Below are 18,685 nucleotides of genomic sequence, written 5' to 3'. Positions count from 1 at the left end.
CTCTTCCAGCTCCCCCGCTCCTTGCTCCGTCCTCTCTCTCCCAGCTCCTACGCTCCCTGCTGTGTCCTCCCGCTCCCCGCTCCATCCTCCCTCTCTCAGCTCCCCCGCTCCTTAATCTGTCATCTCTCTCCCAGCTCCCCCGCTCCCTGCTGTGTCCTCCCGCTCCACGCTCTGTCCTCCCTCTTCCAGCTCCCCCGCTCCTTGCTCTGTCCTCTCTCTCCCAGCTCCCCCGCTCCCTGCTGTGTCCTTTGTCCTCCCACTCCACACTCCATCCTCCCTCTCCCAGCTCCTCCACTGTCCCTTCCCCACACCCCGTTGCCAGCGGTGAGGATGCAGCGGGGTTGGGTAAATTACCTTGGGGGGCTGGATCCGGCCCGCGGGCCGTAGTTTGAGGATCCCTCTACAGTCTACACTGTTAACCAAAGAAGCTAAAATTGCACAATAATCTCAGCAAGACTGGTTAATTCTCTTTAACTGTAATTAAGATTTTGGTCTGAAGGATCCTCTTTGGCAATGTGAAAGACTGCTTGGCTAGCAGTGGGTTAAATGATTCTGCTGGTTACTACAAGTGAAGCAGACAGGCAAGCACATTAACTTCAGGTACATTTATAATAACATGGCAGGTAAGACTGGCTTGCTCCATACTTGCTCTCAGCTTAGATAGGAAGCGGAACTGTATAATGAATTACAAACCGGATTCCAAAAAAGTTGGGACACTAAACAAATTGTGAATAAAAACTGAACGCAATGATGTGGAGGTGCCAACTTCTAATATTTTATTCAGAATAGAACATAAATCACGGAACAAAAGTTTAAACTGAGAAAATGTACCATTTTAAGGGAAAAATATGTTGATTCAGAATTTCATGGTGTCAACAAATCCCAAAAAAGTTGGGACAAGTAGCAATAAGGCTGGAAAAAGTAAATTTGAGCATAACGAAGAGCTGGAAGACCAAATAACACTAATTAGGTCAATTGGCAACATGATTGAGTATAAAAAGAGCTTCTCAGAGTGTCTCTCAGAAGCCAAGATGGGTAGAGGATCACCAATTCCCACAATGTTGCGCAGAAAGATAGTGGAGCAATATCAGAAAGGTGTTACCCAGCGAAAAATTGCAAAGATTTTGCATCTATGATCATCAACTGTGCATAACATCATCCGAAGATTCAGAGAATCTGGAACAATCTCTGTGCGTAAGGGTCAAGGCCGTAAAACCATACTGGATGCCCGTGATCTCCGAGCCCTTAAACGACACTGCACCACAAACAGGAATGCTACTGTAAAGGAAATCACAGAATGGGCTCAGGAATACTTCCAGAAACCATTGTCAGTGAACACAATCCACCGTGCCATCCGCCGTTGCCAGCTGAAACTCTACAGTGCAAAGAAGAAGCCATTTCTAAGCAAGATCCACAAGCTCAGGCGTTTTCACTGGGCCAGGGATCATTTAAAATGGAGTGTGGCAAAATGGAAGACTGTTCTGTGGTCAGACGAGTCACGATTCGAAGTTCTTTTTGGAAATCTGGGACTCCATGTCATCCGGACCAAAGAGGACAAGGACAACCCAAGCTGTTATCAACGCTCAGTTCAGAAGCCTGCATCTCTGATGGTATGGGGTTGCATGAGTGCGTGTGGCATGGGCAGCTTGCATGTCTGGAAAGGCAGCATCAATGCAGAAAAATATATTCAGGTTCTAGAACAACATATGCTCCCATCCAGACGTCATCTCTTTCAGGGAAGACCCTGCATTTTTCAACAAGATAATGCCAGACCACATTCTGCATCAATCACAACATCATGGCTGCGTAGGAGAAGGATCCGGGTACTGAAATGGCCAGTCTGCAGTCCAGATCTTTCACCTATAGAGAACATTTGGCGCATCATAAAGAGGAAGGTGAGACAAAGAAGGCCCAAGACGATTGAACAGTTAGAGGCCTGTATTAGACAAGAATGGGAGAGCATTCCTATTCCTAAACTTGAGAAACTGGTCTCCTCGGTCCCCAGACGTCTGTTGAGTTTTGGAAGAAGGGGAGATGCCACACAGTGGTGAAAATGGCCTTGTCCCAACTTTTTTGGGATTTGTTGACACCATGAAATTCTGAATCAACATATTTTCCCTTAAAATGGTACATTTTCTTAGTTTAAACTTTTGTTCTGTGATTTATGTTCTATTCTGAATAAAATATTAGAAGTTGGCACCTCCACATCATTGCGTTCAGTTTTTATTCACAATTTGTTTAGTGTCCCAACTTTTTTGGAATCCGGTTTGTATAAGACAAATGGCATAGCAGTGTGTCCACACAAGCAAATGTTACTACAGGCAAATTCTCCTGCACCTATTTTTGAGCAACTTCAATAGAGAATGAGAGACACAGTGGGACAGCTTTATGGAGGATTTAGGTCGGCAAAAGCAGAACAATGAATGGTGACTTATAATCCATTAGCAAAATGTTTATTTGCTAAAATATAGTAAGTCACATTAAATCAAATACTGGTGTGGGATCTCTTATCCGGAAACCTGTTATTCAGAAAGCTCTGATTTATGGGAAGACTATTTATCATATTGTCTATTTTAAGCAAATATTTTTTAATTATTTCCATATTATTTGTGATAATAAAACAGTACCATGTACTTGATCCTAAATCCATATTGATGGCAAAACAATCCTATTGTATTTATTTAATACTGAAATGTCCTTTAATCAACTCAAGGTATGGAGATGTGTGTGTTGTAAATGTTTGCCAGTGTTTAGCTTTAATTATGAGCACTGAATAATTTCTATATGAAATGTTTATTTCCAGCCCAAGTAGACCTTCCCACTGGTATTGAAATTTCAGGAGGTGGACTTTCAGAAACTTACATCGCAGCACAGTTTCATTTCCACTGGGGCAGTGATGAATTTTATGGATCTGAACATACTGTAGACGGTGAAAAATATCCAATGGAGGTAATGTCTATATCTCTTTACACGCTGCTACATTTCATACTCGTACAGTTGAAGATTACATCTATAATAAAGGTGAACATACACACACCAATATTTTTGTACAAAACGAATGAACAATCTTTCCTGCAACCAATGTTCGCGAGAAAGGTATTAATTGTAATGTGTATGGCCACCTTAACACTTGAGGGGGCAATTTCTTTTTATGACTTTATGGTCACTCCAGAGTTATCTCCCTGTAAAAGTAAATCAGCTGTAATAGTCTTGACTGATTATAAAATATGTTCACTAAAGGCATTTGTCTGCCAGTGCAACAGATCCGCATGTATCATAGGAACATTAACATTTTCTATAAGTGTATGAGTGAAGTAGACTCTGAAAGCTACATTTAAGGCTCAGAACTAGAGCCTAGTTGCTAGTTTCCATTCCCTTCCAATCCTTACAGCAGTAGAACTGAACTTCTCTTCAATTTACCAGAATGTTTCTCTTTTGAACCCTCAGTGGGTAATTTAAATGTGTGAGCCATTGTATGAAACAACCAAACTTAGAAACCAAATCTATGGAGGTAGCAGTCCTATTTTGAAATTAGGTAAATGTTGAACTCCAAAATAAACATGTGGACCATGAGGGGCATTACATTATTGGACCATTACATTACTGGACTACTATAGAACCAACTAGCTTTACTATCTGCTCCAACCCTTTTTCAAAAATTGCCAGATATTTCAGGAGAAAACCTATGGTAGTTGGATATTTTAACATTGTTCTTAACAATAACCTATAACCAAATAAACACCATATCTTTAGCTGGTGAATTAAGGTATCTGTTAAATGTATTGATTACTCACTCACAATTTTAGTGATGTACACAGAGAGAACACCACCCCTTAAAAAGGGATCACCTGGTTGCACTTATCTCTAGAAGACCTGGGGTGGATAACTCTAATTCAGGAATGCCCCTGGTAGTGATGCACAGGTCGACAAAGTCATCCCATGCCCAACCCTGTGCCCAAAGTCATCCTGTGCTTTTCCAACCTGAAACCATCCTGTCCCGGCATGCCATCATTACTGATATACCTGCACCCGCCCCTCTCTCATGTCACCGGAGGTAACGGGGCAGGAGTGGAAGTAGGAGAAATTGGAGCACACTGTCACTGACTGGGACACAGAGTTCAACCTGCCCAATAAAATAATGTCTTGCCCCCCCAAAACCCACAGGTAAATGTGTAGATCCTATGAATTTTAGGCCTGCCTGCACAACACTAATCCCTGATGCCTGATGGGCTTATGGCAAAGTTCTATAAAACAAGTCTCTTCCATGCTTGACTTATTTAAGGCACTTATTTAGGCAGTTGATAAACTGGAACTCATATATTCCATCCTTCATCCGCTGTATATCACAGGTTAAAGTTACATTTTTTCTACAAATTCCTTACTTGCAGTAATAGAACAGATGGGGATCTATAAAATACTACCATATAAATACAAGTAAGTGAAATACATCTAAGTGAAGTTTAATCTAAGAGAAAGGGGCTCAGTCACTACCATCTTTATTTGGAAAGGGTAAATGGCAAAGTATAAAAACATAAATTCCCATGAAATTACCATGAAACCTAGAAGTACTACAGTCATTCAGGAGGTTTGACATATTCAAAGTACTACATAGCAAACAGACATGGTCAAGATTCATAGGTAAAAATGTCACCCTCTTACCCTTTCACAATCATTCTGAACACTTAGCAAAGATCAGAACAGGCCCTAGACTAGACTTATTGGACTTGGTAGCTCAGAAAATGAATCTGACCAATTTTATATCCAAATATATGATTTTAAATTAAAAAGAGGGAATTTCCACTAGGACATGAAACTGAAAATGATAAGCCTTACCTAAACAAACCTCAATAATATAGGCGAAATGCTACCAACTAGTAGTTCTACAAGGAGCAATGCAAAAAGCAACATAATATCCTAGATACACAACATTTTAGTATTGTAGTATCTTAAGCTAAACTTCATATGAACCAAAATGAAAGAGCATTACCAACCCCTAGACAATGTTTTGAACATATTTCTACTAGTTTCTCATGCACTGATCATTGTACATATACATCTGTTTATTAATTAACAACAATAAATGGAGTCAACTATACATGCAAAAATCGGAAAGAGATCTGGACATGAATATAGCTTAAGAAACATGGATGGAAACTGGCCCTTTTATGCACATGGTAATAGTGGACCTGCAAGGTGGCCCTGGAGTTGTGGGACTGAAATGCAAATCTATTGTCATGTTTACCAGTGTGTGATACTAGCCTCTAAAATGTTTGGCTTGCCCTGTCCTCACAGCAGAGACCAATATATTGGGAGCTAAATGGAAGATGCTTAGCCTCCCATATATAAGCAAAATATCCCAGAACGTTAACTGGATCAGTCAAAAATGATGGGCGTGTAAAAAAATTGTCGCACACACAAAAAAATGATGCGAAAGTTGCATGCATTGGTTTTTTTATGTGCGACGATAATTTTTTAAAAGATTTGCAAAGTTTTCAGTGAAGCAAAATGGGACAGATTCGCTTATCACTATTGGTAACTGCTTTATTGGATTAATTCATGTGACTCAAATAAAATAGGCGCTGTCAAAATTTAAGAAACATTTTACTGTGAACCAATTTCTTGCTTACATAGGTCTACTGTACTAGGTGGCCAATATAAAGATGTTGTACCTAATTTGATATCTTCATAATTCACTATTTAATTATTGACTGTTAAAATTCTATATTGTTTTTTGTAAACATTGTTTTGAAAAGCATAAATGTAAAACAGGCACCGTAAATACCTTCCTTTCTCCAGGTGCTCCCTATGTGTTAAGTAATTCAAAAGCACCCAAGTACACATTGTTGTGGGGCACTTAACTACTTACAAGCCATATAATTACTTGGGTTTTTTCATGCTTTTTACTTATTGCCCCACACAAATAAAATAACAACAACATGTTTATTCATTATACAGCTTCACATAGTTCACAAAAGAAAAACTAGCACTGGAGGCTTTGGGGATCTGGCTGTTCTTGGATTCTTTTATGAAGTAAGAAGTTAATTCATATTCATTCATTTAAAAAACTGAAGTGGGTCTCCACATTTAGCAAAAGTTGTAGTTGGTATTCATATTCATAGTTCAAGCATAATAAAGGGTATGCTAAAGCATGTGTATCTAGACTTCACTGATTCATTTATATTAGGTTATATATTCAGAATGTGTAACTGGGTAGAATCTGTTTCTAAAATTAAATGGATTAGGGTTGTTCCTGCCTTAGAAGAAGGCCAAGATTAGTAAAAATAGTAGATGGCACCAACATTTTCATCCCAGCGGGATGATGGATTCTGTGTAATTTCTTCCATATTAACTACTTGGTTTAATAATGAATTGTAAAAACCCACAACCAAATCTGCATGTAAGATTACAAGAGCAGATGTAACATCGCTGAGCTATTTGCCTTACTTTAGCTAATGTAACAATTAGTTTCTATCTGCTACTGAACCAATGTTTCTAAACCCTTAGATTAAAATATTAGTGGTAACGGAATAGGGAAAAGTTATTTATTTAACACAAAGGCATGCAAAAACATGTTTTCTTTTGTTGTTGTTTTATTTTAAGGAAACTGCGAAAAATAATACAGAATATAACTCACTAATTGAATCCTTAGGACACATCTCTACTAAAGGTATGAAAAATGAACCCATCACTAAACTTTCTAATAAAATTGTTTTTGCGGGTAAGCATTATAATCCTCTTTCTATAGTTTGAGGTATAAATGGTTTAGTTATGTACCTTACTTTATACTTATGCTTTTTGTCTAAAAGGCACTCCATAAGTATGGGTTCCGTTATCCAGAAACCCGTTATCTAGAATGTTCCGAATTACAGAAAGGCCATCTCCCATAGACTTCATTATAAGCAAATAATTCTAATTTTTGAAAATGATTTCCTTTTTCTCTGTAATAATAAAACAGCAGCTAGTACTTGAAACCAATTAAAATATAAGTAATCCTTACTGGAGGCAAAACAGTCCTATTGGGTTTAATTAACATTTAAATGATTTTTAGCAGACTTAAGGAATGAAAATCCAAATTACAGAACAATCCCTTATCCAGAAAACCCCAGGTCCTGAGCATTCTGGATAACTGGTCCCATACCTGTACTAATTAATGAAGGAATCATATTTTCATTGTGAATGTGTTGATTTTAGGGGGACTATATGAAGGCTAGATCTCAAGAAAGTTGCCCCTGCTATGAAGTACCATTTATTTACCTTTTCCAGCCTCTAATGATGTTGTGCCATACAAATCTAGGCAAGGGTTTTTTGTATTGGGATTATAACACAATTTTGGGAAGTGATAAGTTTGCATGATGCAGCACAATTTCAAAGCTAAAACATGAAGTTGACCAGCAACAGTTACATAAAACACTGGAGAAACAAATAGACATTAAATACATATTCAGCTTTTAATAATCCATATAGATTAATCCATAAGCAAAATTCACCAAAAGTATAGTTGTCCTTCAATCGGTCCCTTCGTGTTTGCAAAAGGTAAGAATCTTGAGTTGGGAGATTGCATATAAAACATTATAGAAACCAAAAATACCATTAAAAAAAGACATTTTTCTTAATATCTACTACAGTGGGTTTAGCATAATAACACTTCACCCAAATGAATACAGTGCTCATATAATTTCTCACTTTTTTCTTATAATACAATTTAAAACAAAAAAAGTGACAACAAACTTTTGGAAGCAAAGATAAATATTTTTTGAGAAACTACACTATGGGCCCGATTCACTAAAGTCCGAAATAAGGAGTGCTATTTATAGCATGCGTTAAAAATCTTATCACTTCTTATTTTTCACTCGATTCACTAAAAGGACACTTGTCATAATTAAGAAGCGATGTTCTTGGCGTTATTTATCTTACGATGACATATTTTCAAGCAATATATTACGCAGCGCACAAGATATTACGCAGCGCGCGATATTTTACGCAGAGCGCAATATATTACGCACGTAACCATTACTTTCTGAAAACCACCATTTCCCTGAAAACTGGAGGATGCATCACTCTAGGGCCAACATATACTTGAAAAAATACGACTGCAAACTCCATGTTGTGTTGCCAATAGCTCACGAACCGCAATTTTCTTTAAGTACCGCCTGCCCCAAGTAGGGTTAATATTCACACAGATTAACACGATATTTTGCACGTTTAACGCTTCATATGTGTTTGTGAATCATGCGTTAGTACTATTTCTATTCGCTAATTAACGCAATGCGTTTTTTTTGTGCATGCGATATGCGGATTAACACATGCGAAATGACTTTGATGAATCGGTACTTAATTATCACATGCTTTTTAATGAAAAAAACTATGCGATAAGCGTTATTGACCTTTAGTGAATCGGCCCCTATAATCGCATAGTTTTTTTCATTAAAATATGTCCTCGTAACATAAATAACGCCAAGAACATCGCTTCTTAATTATGACAAGTGTCCTTTTAGTGAATCGAGCGAAAAATAAGAAGTGATAAGATTTTTAATGCATGCTATAAATAGCACTCCTTATTTCGGACTTTAGTGAATCGGGCCCTATTTTTCTTTTTGCTTACGGTAAAGCAGCATGGAGAGATGAACTCAGAAAGAAAAAATAAAGGTTGCCCTTATAACACAGAAAATCTGCAGTGTTCTATTTAAATGTCTATGAAATTGTATAATAAAAAGGTAGACATTATATGCCAGGCATGGATTCGCAGCGAATCTCCGCATTTTGCCATTGGCATTTATGCAAAACTTCCGCAAAAATTTTCAGGGAAAAAATTTGTTGCGCATCAAAAAAAAAGTAGCAGTTGTGTCAAAATAGGCGCAGGAGCATCAAATTGGGTGCAGTCACATCAAAATAGGCGCGGTCGCGTGACACCTGCATTTCTTGAATTCTTTGCTGTCTCGCAAATTTTTCTGTAGTTTTGCAAATTTTTGGGCAAAGCAAAATATGACAGATTCGCTCATCATGCCATATTTTTGTTTAAGCATTGGCCTTTTGTCATCCTCCAACCTGAAAGGTACAATGAAATCTACTGTACCAAAATTACTAAATAAGCTGATTTTCAGTGGTGACATAGTGTGGTGGAACGGGCCCCCCCCCTGCAGTAATCTTCATGCAAACCCCCTAAGGCAAGGAGAAGAAGCAACTGGAGTGGGGGACTATTATACAGCAGACCACATGCCCATCACCTGCAGGGTCTGCTGTATAGTATTTATTTTCAGGCTGTATATTAATGTTATTGGAATATATGCCTATACAAGCCCTGTATGGCAGCCTTTATATAAAGCATAATACACCTCCTGCTTTGAAATAAATGGCTGTTAGCATTGGTTCTACTGTCCTGCAACTTTACAGCAAATGGTAAATGATTTATACATTTTTTTACATTATTTATACTTCATAGACTAAACAGATATATAATATGCCATTTGGTTTTTGTGCAGTTATGGTTCTTGTCACATAGTACTTTGTTTGTGCTCTTTTTGGAGTATCTGATTTTATATACATAAACATTATAAATTGTATGTCTTGATTTGCTTTTATGCATTTTAGATGGATATAAAAATTTCTCAGCGACCCTTGATAAACTGATTCCAATCAATGAACTCAAGGTTTACTACAGGTACAATGGGTCGCTCACCACCCCGCCATGCAACGAGACAGTCATTTGGACTCTGTTTAATACAACCATTAAACTGAGCAAGCTACAGGTAATAACATTTTGTATTTTGTCACTAGAAGAGTAATGTTGGTAATATTAAATGTGAAGAGCCATGCATAACTTATAAAAACGCAACCTGTGAGCTGATAATACATTTGCCCTAATCCTTGTCCTTTTCTTTATATTTCTCTGCCCTTGGGGTCATTTCTATGTGCACATGTGCAGAAGAGAACCCACCATGTCACAGTACATAAGCTAGCATGGAACATTGCATTTAAGAGGCAAAATCACAAACAGTGGGAACAATGGAAAACTGGAGGCAGTGGAAAGATGGGGGTAAAAAAAAGTTGTGCGATAATACCCACATAATGTCAGGCGGGATACAGGAGTCGAGATGATGTAAGGTAGCCTCTCCTACACCTCCCACACAAGACACAGTACCTGAGAGTGAGACAGAACTGGCTCAGAGGAGGAGTGGCAGGAGTGCGAGAAATTAACAGACCTCTTGCTGAGAGGTGTAGTTCAACGCCAAAAGTCCAAATCAGGAAACAAAAGCGTTTCCTTTGATGCAAAGTCAAAGGCAGGCAGCAAACAATCAATAGGTCAAAACACAGGAGCAAGGTCAGCAACAGGCAATCAGTAGAATAAACGCTTAGTAACAAAGTAAAGAATCAGCTCAGATTACTCAGCAAGGTCAAAATGGCTCTGTGGCGTCTTTTAAGGGCTAAAGCGCATGTACACCTGAGCGTGCGCGTTGTCGCACGCGTGCGTACGCTTACGTGCATGCGCACACAATGACGCGCGCATTGTACTTATTTGCGCTTATTCGGAAGGCAAAAAACCCCATCTAAAGCCTCTCTAATTTGCCGCAGAGGGGGAAATATTCTTTCCTGACTCCAAGATGGCAATCGGACCAGTCCCTGGATCAACTTGTACTAAGAGCTATCTCCCATACCCCTGTATTCCCTCACTTGTACTGAGAGCTATCTCCCATACCCCTGTATTCCCTCACTTGTACTGAGAGCTATCTCCCATAACCCTGTATTCCCTCACTTGTACTGAGAGCTATCTCCCATAACCCTGTATTTCCTCACTTGCTAAAAAGCCTTCCAGACCCTTTTTAAAGCTATATAATGTATCAGCCAAATTTACTCAAATATAGTGAGTCAAAATTCAGCTCACTATATCTAATTTAATGCCTGCTTATTTTGTAAGCACATAAGATTTTGTTCTTTAAAATAAATTACCTGTCACTGAATATAATGAACATCTTATCAAGAATGTGTTAAAATTAGCCATTGCTTACATTTTAATAAAAGGTGTGCCCATTTTAATTACAGTTTTATTTATTCTGCTGTACCCAATAAATGGGTCTTGTAATATTTGCATCTTGGTGATCTTGTTGGTTTTGGTCAACTTTAGCCAGATTATTAATATATTTCCCATATTGTATGGCTGGGTGTTAGGCAGCAATGCCAAAGGAGTGGGCTGAGCTGGTTCTTTATGCAACTGTGGGGTCAGGTGCTTAGTGCAAACCTCAAATGATAACCTCAAGTTGCTCTTTGGTTTGCTTTTTTAATTACATTTCTTAGTATCAGTTTTGTAAGTTGCTCTAACCAGTTTTTGAGTTTACAATGGCATACTCTGCCTGCCCTATGCTGCCTGTGTGTGCCTTACTCTGCCTGCCCTATGCTGCCTGTGTGTGCCTTACTCTGCCTGCCCTATGCTGCCTGTGTGTGCCTTACTCTGCCTGCCCTATGTTGCCTGTGTGCGCCTTACTCTGCCTGCCCTATGCTGCCTGTGGTAGGTGAATCTGACAGGGGTTTGTTCTGGGAGTTTGTTAGCATTTAGAAATAGCCATTATATGGTCCCTAAGGTGTGTAATTATGTGCTGGGGGTTGCTGTGCTATCCACAGGGGAGAAGTAGACATATGGATTTAAGGGTTTGTCTTAATATGACATAATATAATTCTTTCACATATGAAGGAAGGGGGATATTCCTACAGTGAGCACCAACCATTTGGGTTTTTGCTGTGCTGCCACCATTAATGTGGTGATGGTCTGAAAAGCTCTTGTGATAACATGCATAGGCGGAGGGTGACTTTTTTGTTTGGGGAGGCTAAATATGGGCCATACACAGACTGACTTACAGCTAATGTGAGACTTAGTGGATTCGCTGCTGGTGTAAAAAATTAACCTCCCAACTACCTCTTGCCGTTCCCACTGACTCCCAGGGATAATGTGCAAAAGTGCAGGTGGGAGGGCTTTTTTACCCTAAAATGTTTAGGATGTAAAAGTATTCATACATGCACTTCTGTTAGGTGTTCTCTATACATTTGTGTTTGTGATCAGTTAGCTTCAAGGGGTAGTTCACCTTTAAATTAACTTTTAATGTGATGTAGACATTGATATTCTGAGACAATTTGCAATTGGTCCTCTTTTATTTTTAATGGTTTTTCGGTTATTTAGCTTATTGTTCAGCAGCTCTCCATTTGGTATTTCAGCAGCTATGTGGTTGCTAGGGTCTTATTTACCAGGTAGTGGTTTAAACAAGAGATGGGAATATGAATAGTTAAGGGGCCTGCATGGAAAAATAAACCTGTAGCCTCACAGAGCAATACTTTTTGGTCAGTGACCCTCATTTAAAAGCTGGAAAGAGGCAGAAGTGAAAGGCAAATTATTCAAGAACTATAAAAAATTAACTAGGAAGACCAATTGCAAAGTTGCTAGGAATAGGCCATTCTATAACATACTACAAGTTAACTTAAAAGTGAACCACCCCTTTAGATGTGTTTAAGTTAGCTTTATAGAGAGAGAGGCAGCAGGTACTGACATCCCAAGCACATTATATACAGTGAGACACAGTCTTTATATACAAAACCAGCACATTATATACTGTATAGTGAGGAGCAGTGGGTACTGATGGCAGATATTCAGGCCCTGGCACTATAACACTGGCACAGATACACAACATTGGCTCCACTGTAACAACTAGTGGAAAAAGTAAAGAAAAATAAAGTGCAAAAACCATAAAATATATACAATGAGCTTTGTATAGTACTTCCATCTGTTATAGGGGATAGATACCTGTGGTCAGATGAAAACATCTTTCAGCTAGTGGGTCAGTCTTTAGAACATATACAGTATAGTACTTATATATAGTACCTGTGGGATGAAAACTGCAGCAAAGTTCAAAGTTGGTTCTTGGGTAAAGTTTACAGCCTGCAGATTCTTCTTTTTTTAGTCTTCAATTCTGCACTGCCTCCAGTTTGCAAAATCTCCCCATCCCTGTCTGCATCTGCGCCTTGATTGGTCAGTTTTACTGCCTGTCAAGAAAGCTGTGCTCTGATTGGAGAATCCACAAGAAGAAAGATCCAATCAGAGCACAGCTGATTTCTGCAGAACCCGGAGAAGATTTGCAGGACAGTGCAGAAATGGAGCCAGGTTTGTTTGTTTTTTTGGTTTTTTTTTAAGGTGCCAAAGCAGGTTTGGGGAGGCTTAGCCTTCCCTAGCCTTATTAAAAATCCGCCTATGATAACATGGGTGTGGTTTGAAGTGGGTGTGGTTTAAAAAGTTGGAGTGGTCAAAACTGGCTTCCGTTATCAGCCCTCCATCATGTAGGCCAGAAAAATTCCTGCCCTCTGTACCAAAGAAGTTGGACAGCACTGGTCTAGTTAATAAGAAATAGTAAATATAATAGAGTGTGCTTCTAATAAATGTGTGATCATTTATGAAAAGAGATCTCCACCTGAAAACTGTTTTTTCCATAATGAAAACAAATGTCTTTCCAATATACATCTGTTTAGTGGTTTTGGAGTTTTTTGTAACATTGTATAGATGTAATTGCTATTGAAAGCAATATTTGACTCCTGAAACAATGTAGTCAGTCAGTTTTTCTTCCATTCAGAACCAATATAAACAGTCAGACAAATGCTGCTCTCAATAGAAATTACAGGTATAAGACCTTTTATCCTGAATGCTCGGGACCTGGGTTCTTTCTGTAATTTGAATCTCTATACATTGTCTACTAAAAAATAATTTAAACATTAAATAAACCCAATAGGATTGTTTTGCCTCTAGTAAGGATTAATTATAGCTTAGCATTAAGTACAAGGTACTGTTTTATTATTATTACAGAGAAAAGGTTTGCATTATTTCGTTTAAAATGGAGGCTATAGGAGATGGCCTTACCGTAATTCAGAGCTTTCTGGATAACAGGTGTCTGGATAATGCATCCCATACCTGTACATTTACAAACAACTTTAAAGCACTGAACATTTTGAAACATTGTATATTAGAAAATTGCTAATTTGCTTAGAATTACATTTTGACCAACCACAAATAGTAGCTATTGTATCAGCGCAGATATATCTACAGCACAGAAACCTAGGTTGTCTTTTAGCCTATGCAGCGAGCTGTCATATATCAATGATAGCATGGATATCCTCCTGTACAGAATACTAATCAGAACTGAATATTTGAAATCACAAAATAGTAAGTTGGCAGTAAATATCCTAATTAATATTTAAAAGTCAAAGTAGTTTTGGTATTTGAGAGAACTACATTTAATATCCAAATATTAATTGTACCTATTTTAGTAGATCCTTTATCTCATGTGAGAAGAAATGTATGACATGTAACACTGAATGCAGTTTCTAACAGCACGTCCAACACTAATAAAATGTAAAATTTGCTTATATAACTCCTATGAAAAATCTGTCACCGTGAGTTTTGTGCAACTGAATGATAACAACTAACTTCTATTAAAGACCGTGCTTTTGTTTTGACATGTATTTGAAGTTGAATAAGTATTATTCATAGGCTACAATCTGTTACTCTGGTGTGCGTAACTCTGGTGTGTGTAACTCTGGTGTGCGTAACTCTGGTGTGCGTAACTCTGGTGTGCGTAACTCTGGTGTGTGTAACTCTGGTGTGCGTAACCAGGTGCTGCTGGTTCAGACTTACATGTAGATTATTCTTGCAATTTTTAATTTTGGTAAATGTGCCAGTCTACTTTGTACCTCTGTAACTGTGAACTGAAACTCTAGTCTTCTAATTTTAATGTTGTTTTGTTTAGAATTATATTTTGCTTTTATCCTTTTGATTTCACAATATTTACTAAATTAGGAAAAAACATTTTGTACAAACATCTCCTATCTTATCTTTGCAGCTTCAGGCTTTCCATAATAGCCTAAATTTTACAGAGAAGCAACGAATGGTGGAAAATTTCAGGCCTGTGCAGAAACGGAGCGATAGGATTGTTTATACCTCAAGCAGCCAAGTGATACTGTCCTCTTTCCAGTCTTTGTTAATCTGCTTTATAGTTTCTTTCCTCACAATAATGTCATAGCCAACAATTTGAACTTACTGCCCATAAACTAAATATTTCTGTTGGATTTCACACAAGCATCTTATATTATTTAACCCCTTGGTATAAAGATGGTTTACAAAAGCTTTTTGGTGTTCTTCATAGAATTTTACTGCAACAATGAAACTATTCCTATGTCTGAATCATATAGGAAGTGATCCTTAATTACAATACAAGTTCATTTTAACATTCTAATTTATTTAGTCATTTACAAAAGATGAAAAAAATGTTGACATATGATATCATTTACATTTACTGTAATTTAAAATGGTAAAAATGCCTTACATTTTACTTTTTTTTTTTTTTAAAAATGACATTATTTGCAGAAAATTTGTATCATGTAGAATATAGATTGCTATCAAAACACTAATATTACTAAAATTACTAAAATTGGACCTCCTTGTGCTGGCTCCTTAAGTGACAGCAGGGCAGGGTGTAAAGTGTTATTAGCAGTGCAGGTAGCCATGGGTTTTATTTGCAAGTGCACCCTGCCAAGTACAGTAACGTAACCAGCCCTGCCTGGGCCTGGGTGCAGGATGTCCACCTCACTCTGTACACACATATCATCCTGTGCATGTTGGAAAAACAACTCACCGGGGGAGCAGGGGGTACGGGCCTAGGTGCAATTGCACTCCCTGCTCCCCTGGGAGTTACACCACTGGCACAGCCTGTTACTGTGGGCACAGGTGCTTGAGCTTCTCACATACAGTACTACAGTAATACAGTGCTGCCTGCAGTTTTTAGAGCTGTATTCATGTAGAGTGGAGCCATGAATGTGTTCCCTCTCCTATACCCTACTTGCTACCTGGCACAGGGTGAAAATGATCCCTGTACTTACGCAAGGAGAGAGCTACATGGGTGCCGTGCTCTACATCTCACATCAATTCTGCTGAGCAGGTGCCGCAAAAACCCTGACAAAAGTGCATTCTGAATGAACCCCTTTCTGCTCTAACACTCTAGTCCTGGGTTCTTCTTAAATGATCAATTTGTCCTTAAATAGATCTCTTCTTAGAAGTCACTAGAGGCCAGCAACCTCAGTTCTCCCAGATGTATTATCAGTGCAAAATTGCTGTGTAATGTTTGTTTTAACCTAAATAAACTATTATGATAAAAATAGATGCAGTCACAGATCTGTTTCAGAAAAAAAACCCTCCCACATAGAAGTTTATATGAAATCTGAATAAATACTATCTAGTTTAGATTTGTAATATTTGAAATTAAATTTTTTTTGTTTCAATTATTAGTAGCCTTGAGGCCTACTCTGCTTCCTAAAGCCAGCATCATACTCACAGCATTCATGTCTATTAACCTAATAATACATGAGTTGTGTCATGGTAACACGCTCAAATAAAATGATGGTTGTGTTACAGATTAGTGCCAACAGGCAAAACAATTGTGGCACTAGATTTATGAATGTTGTTATGGAGCCCGCCAAAACATTTACTCTACCTGTGCATTTCTCATTGTTTATTGGAAATATGATTACTGCAGTTAGACATATTAAAATTAGTATACGTCATTCACACCTTGCAAACCTTACAAGTCATGCAGAGAATTCTGCATTGTTCTACTACAGCAATTTATTTTTGTGTGTGTTGTTGGGAAGGCTTTTTTTCCCCTGAACACTTTGCAAAGGGGCATATTATAAAAGCATATAAATAAGCAGCATAGAAATACAATATTCTGAGCCACTAGCTCTCTCCATTTAAGCTCAAGAGAAGGGACTGTGAAGCCACAAGTAAAATAATAGTGCAAAAAGCCACTCACTGTTGCCATGTATTTTCCATCCAACACAATCTTACTAATAACCAGGCATTTGTAATGTAGGGTTTAAATGAAAAGTGTACCAGATACAGTATAACAAAGTACAACATACTGCTTTATCTGTTGTTAAAATTAACTTGTGGATTTCATTATGATATACATTTAAATAAGTATTTCAAGAACAAAAAATTGCACTCTATTCTGTAATACTAAAATCGTGCTATGTTTCTGTTAATGAATTTTAGTGTAAAAGTGAGTAGGTCGTTAATTAAAACTCTTTCAACATGTTGTAGAACATGTTAGGCAGTATTTAGGAAATAGTAAGGTAACCATATAGAACCTGAGAGCCAGGAATAGAGAATGAATAACCTCAACTGCAACTTTGTTTTCATAGAACAATAAAAATAAAAGCTACAAGAGTTGATTTCTAACTATAGCCAGAGAGGATATCATATTTGTAGCATAATTAAAATTGGATATCACAGTTTATTATGGAAGGAACTTTAATATTCATTCGTTGAACTTCTTGCCTTGGTGTTTTGCCACTCCTTAAGAATATATAAAATTAGGCTTATATCTGTTTTATGCACTGTGCCCTTCCTTCAGTAAATTACTCCCAACATGTATTTGTATAGAGGAACAGGCCTCTGTTAGAGTACTGATAAATTTATTGTATTATTCCATGCAAAGCAACACTCCCTGTAGTAGATTAGCACTTAAAGCCCACACATATATAAAAGTATATATATTTTCAATGAGTCTATAAACTCTCAAAAAAAACCTCAAATTGATAAAATCACTTACATTTTGCCCTCAGATATTGCTCCCATTTACTTCCACACAAACTTGCAAGATTTAAGCTGGTGAGGTTTTTCATTTGAGTATTTCACATTTTTTGCATTAAATAAATATCGAACATTCAAGTTTTGGTCAATGCTGCATGAAATGTGTAACCTTTAAGCTTCTACAGTAAATAACATAGCCAGACACGTATCCAGGGCTTAATACAGCTGCACTCTCACAACCTGCAGACATAACCATATTAGCCTGAGTTTTTCCTTCCTATGTCACATTTCTGCAGCATCTGCTTTTGATTTATAGTAGATCTTACTTACCGTAATTTGGGCTCTCTTCTCACTGCCATTGTACTGATGTTAAAATACCTATTAGTGCCTTGTCCTGTTGTATATTTATACAATAAAATGTTTTGCTATGATATTGATATCTAAATAGCTACCTCTGTTGCATTACCTCGTTTGTTACAGATGTATAACAATAAAAGTGACAGTTTTTTGCAGTTGTCTGGCACATATTAAACACTGAACTACATTTTAAATAAAAGTGATGAGAGTGTCATCCTGTGCACGTTTACCATTTATTTTTATTTTCTCTTTTTGTTTATTAGATGTTGGCAGTTTTACTCTGCTTATAGCCTGCTTTTGGTACAGCTATTTGATCGCTGCTGCAGTGACTGGCCACAACCAAAGGATTAAACTATGGATTTTATCAGCCACAGTTTTCTTTTTCTCTCTTTTTGATGTTATCAAAATGAAAGCCTGAGAAAACTGTACAGAATAGCATACAGAGACACTATCTATATTTAACCTTCTTGCTGGTACAATCAAAAGTAGTATCATAGCACTTCAACACTGCTACCATCTAAAAAACAAAATAGAGGGGAAATGAATGTAAATTGCAATTGCCTCTTAGAAATATTACATTTGGGGGGTGGGTCCCCCTTTAAACTTGCAAACTGGCTGAATGAACTATAATAACTTACAGGTAATCTTAAATCTTAATCAATACTATTTTATTTTGTTTTAAAAAAATCAAGCCAATAAACTTTTCTTAAAACA

At 37.6% G+C, this 18,685-nt stretch overlaps 1 protein-coding gene across 1 annotated transcript in view; it reads left to right on the top strand.

Moving 5' to 3' along the window:
• ca4.2 (carbonic anhydrase IV gene 2) overlaps positions 1-18,685 on the top strand; it is a 37,695-nt gene extending 19,010 nt beyond the window's left edge. Inside the window, exons 4-8 of the mRNA XM_002933836.3 lie at positions 2,804-2,949; positions 5,956-6,030; positions 6,601-6,667; positions 9,589-9,746; positions 14,868-18,685. Coding sequence (XP_002933882.2) covers positions 2,804-2,949; positions 5,956-6,030; positions 6,601-6,667; positions 9,589-9,746; positions 14,868-15,047 — 626 coding nt within the window. The 3' untranslated portion in view covers positions 15,048-18,685. The remainder of the gene's footprint in view (positions 1-2,803; positions 2,950-5,955; positions 6,031-6,600; positions 6,668-9,588; positions 9,747-14,867) is intronic.

Source organism: Xenopus tropicalis, chromosome 2, assembly GCF_000004195.4.
Source record: "Xenopus tropicalis strain Nigerian chromosome 2, UCB_Xtro_10.0, whole genome shotgun sequence".
Taxonomy (NCBI): Eukaryota; Metazoa; Chordata; class Amphibia; order Anura; family Pipidae; genus Xenopus; species Xenopus tropicalis.
This window is presented reverse-complemented; position numbering and strand designations above follow the sequence as displayed.